General features: G+C 42.4%; 1 protein-coding gene across 2 annotated transcripts in view; it reads left to right on the top strand.

Annotated features, from left to right (window-relative positions):
• LOC106874939 (transcription factor Sp8) overlaps window positions 1–2,784 on the top strand; it is a 230,571-nt gene extending 227,787 nt beyond the window's left edge. For both annotated transcript variants that reach the window (XM_052965652.1, XM_014922851.2), the window contains exon 3: window positions 144–2,784. In XM_052965652.1, the coding sequence (XP_052821612.1) occupies window positions 177–2,462 (2,286 nt within the window). In that variant the 5' untranslated portion in view covers window positions 144–176 and the 3' untranslated portion in view covers window positions 2,463–2,784. The remainder of the gene's footprint in view (window positions 1–143) is intronic.
• The last annotated feature ends 18 nt before the right edge of the window (window positions 2,785–2,802 follow it).

Genomic DNA, 2,802 nt, shown 5'->3' with positions numbered 1-2,802 from the left:
TATATATATATATATATATTGGGTGGAGCGGTATGCAGGTGTGAATTGTTATAGACGTTGACATTTTTGCATAAGTTTTCTTAAAATGTATTGGAATTTAGTTTTAATTTTTCTCTTTTTCTTTTCCTTTTTTTTCGTTGCAGGATCAATATTCGTTTGATCCGACACCCTTGGCTATGCTGGCAGCACAGTGTAACAAACTTAGCAACAAGAACTCACCGCCATTGGTTGAACACTCCATCGCAAAAAGCTTTCATCCCTGGAAGAAGACGAATCTTAGTCATGGATTAACTTTCAGTGCCGGAGGCTACGGAAGTGGGTTTAGTAGCAGTTTTAATAGCAGCCCCTTAAGTGGTAGCTATTTTACTGGAATTGGTGAAGGAGTTGGAAATGGAGGAACTGAAATAATTAGCATAGGCGATAGTAGTGTGAGTAGCAGTAGCGGCAGTAGTAGTGGTGAAGGAAGTGGTATTATTAGTGGATGTACAAGTATCAGTTCAATGAATGGAACAGGCACCCCACTCCCTTTTCAGGTTTTGAATCCCTTGGGGACATTAAATCATCAACATGGGTACAATGGTACCGGACTGCCTGCTACTGCAATGTCTACTGGCTTCAGTAGAGCTCCAACTGTTACTGGTGGAGCAAGTAATTATGGGAATGGGGAAATATTTTGTCGCAGTACAACACCAACTTCATCTTCAAATGTTGCACATGCACAAACTGACTGTGGTGGCAACGGTGCTATTATTGGTGATACAGCTACTTGCCTTGGTACAGGAGGTTTACAAAAATTACACACTACCGCTACTATTATGGACGTATGTACAGGTGTTACATCACCTACGAACAGTACTAGTAACATATATACACATCACCCACGTGTCGGGGCATCAGTTGCACCTAGTCCTTATGATTCAGCGACAACGTGGCATTTCAATATGACAGGCGGTGGCCATCATCACACACATCATATCAAGGCTGAGATTCCTTCTAGTGTTAACCCTGTGGTATCGCCACCCTGGTGGGAACTTCACTCTGTTGCAGCCAATAGTTGGCTCTCAGAAGTGTCGAACGTTGCAGCCGCTAACAGTAACCAACTCCATTCTCAGTTATCAGCTGGTTATATGGGAGGCGCTGGTGCAAATAATATTAATAGTGTTGCTAACTGTGGTGGAGGAGGTGTCGGGGTTGGTGTAGGTGTTGGAAGTGGAGGCTTTGGTGTGGAGAATTTTACTTTGGGTCACCATCCTCTGACCGCATCAAACCCGAGTCCTTTTTTTGCTGCATCTCCTACAGGACAGCATCATTTTCATTTACCTGAACATTCTTGCAAGACAATGCTACCGACACATGCGCAAAATCCTGAGCTTAGTCACTTGAATGTTAATCAGCAGGTTGCAGTCAATACATTTTTTAATAGGCCGCCTAGCTTCGGAACGCCAGGATCTTCTTTGAGCAGTCAGAGAACTGGTTCAACGACTGCATCTACTGGATCTCAACGCCGATACGCTAGTCGATCAACTTGTGAGTGTCCGAACTGTCAAGAAGCTGAACGCCTCGGACCGGCAGCCGCTCAGCTACGTAAAAAGAACATACACAGTTGCCACGTTCCCGGATGTGGTAAGGTTTATAACAAAACGTCACATTTAAAGGCTCATTTGCGTTGGCACACGGGTGAGCGACCGTTTGTATGTAACTGGCTGTTCTGTGGCAAGCGGTTTACGCGCTCTGACGAACTTCAACGACATCTGCGTACGCACACAGGTGAGAAGCGATTTGCGTGTACAGTTTGCAACAAACGGTTTATGCGAAGCGACCATTTAAGTAAACACCTCAAGACCCACAACTGTCCAAGTGGTAGTAACAGTTCCACGGGAAATAGCGGCAGTGTTGGGTCTGGTACCGGTACTGGTGCTAGCGCTGTTGGTGGTGCTGGCAGTGGAACGAATGGTGCAAATTCCGGAAACGGATTATCGAGCGGTGGTACGGGAAGCGGAAGAGGAAGAGGAGGAGTGAATGGCAGAACGACTGCAGATGGAGGTACAGGTGTAATAAATACTGTCAGCAATGGTACAAGAAATGGTAAAAGAACTATAGCTGGCAGCAGCTGCAGCGATTCGGAAAATAGTCAAGAGGATGCAAGAAGCTTAAGTTCACCGCCGTCAACACCGGTCACCCCAGTAACACTTACACCGGTTCCAATTTTACATCATCAGCACCATCAGACACATCAGCAAACACAACAGCAACAACAACAACAACAATCGCAGCAGCTTCGACAACAGCGGCACCCACTCCACCATAACCAACAACAACAACAACAACAGCAACAACAGCAGCAGCAGCACCAACCACAGCAACAACATTTACACCACCATCATACTCAGCAAACAGTTCAAAGACATATTCTACCACATCATCTAGTTATTGGTAAAAAAGAACCACAAGTGATTTCTTAATTTTAGTTTTGAAAAAGTGAATTCTATTTATTTCTGTATTTCATAGTTTATTTTTCCTGTAAATGAAAAATGTGGTGATGAAAAAAAAAAACAAAAAAAACTATAAAAAAAAGACAAAGAAATATTATAATGGCCTTTCCAAAATCAGATTTTATTGTGTAATGACATTGATAATATATACATATATACATAGTATATACAATTGTTGTTTCTATTTCTTTTCACACACGCACAGATATACAAACATACATGTATATACACATGTACACATACACACACAAACACACACTCACACACACAAACAGATATATATATATATATATATATATATATATATATA

This window comes from Octopus bimaculoides, chromosome 2 (assembly GCF_001194135.2).
Source record: "Octopus bimaculoides isolate UCB-OBI-ISO-001 chromosome 2, ASM119413v2, whole genome shotgun sequence".
NCBI classification, from domain to species: Eukaryota; Metazoa; Mollusca; class Cephalopoda; order Octopoda; family Octopodidae; genus Octopus; species Octopus bimaculoides.
The sequence above is the reverse complement of the archived record's forward strand: the minus strand, read 5'-3'. Positions and strand labels throughout refer to the sequence as shown.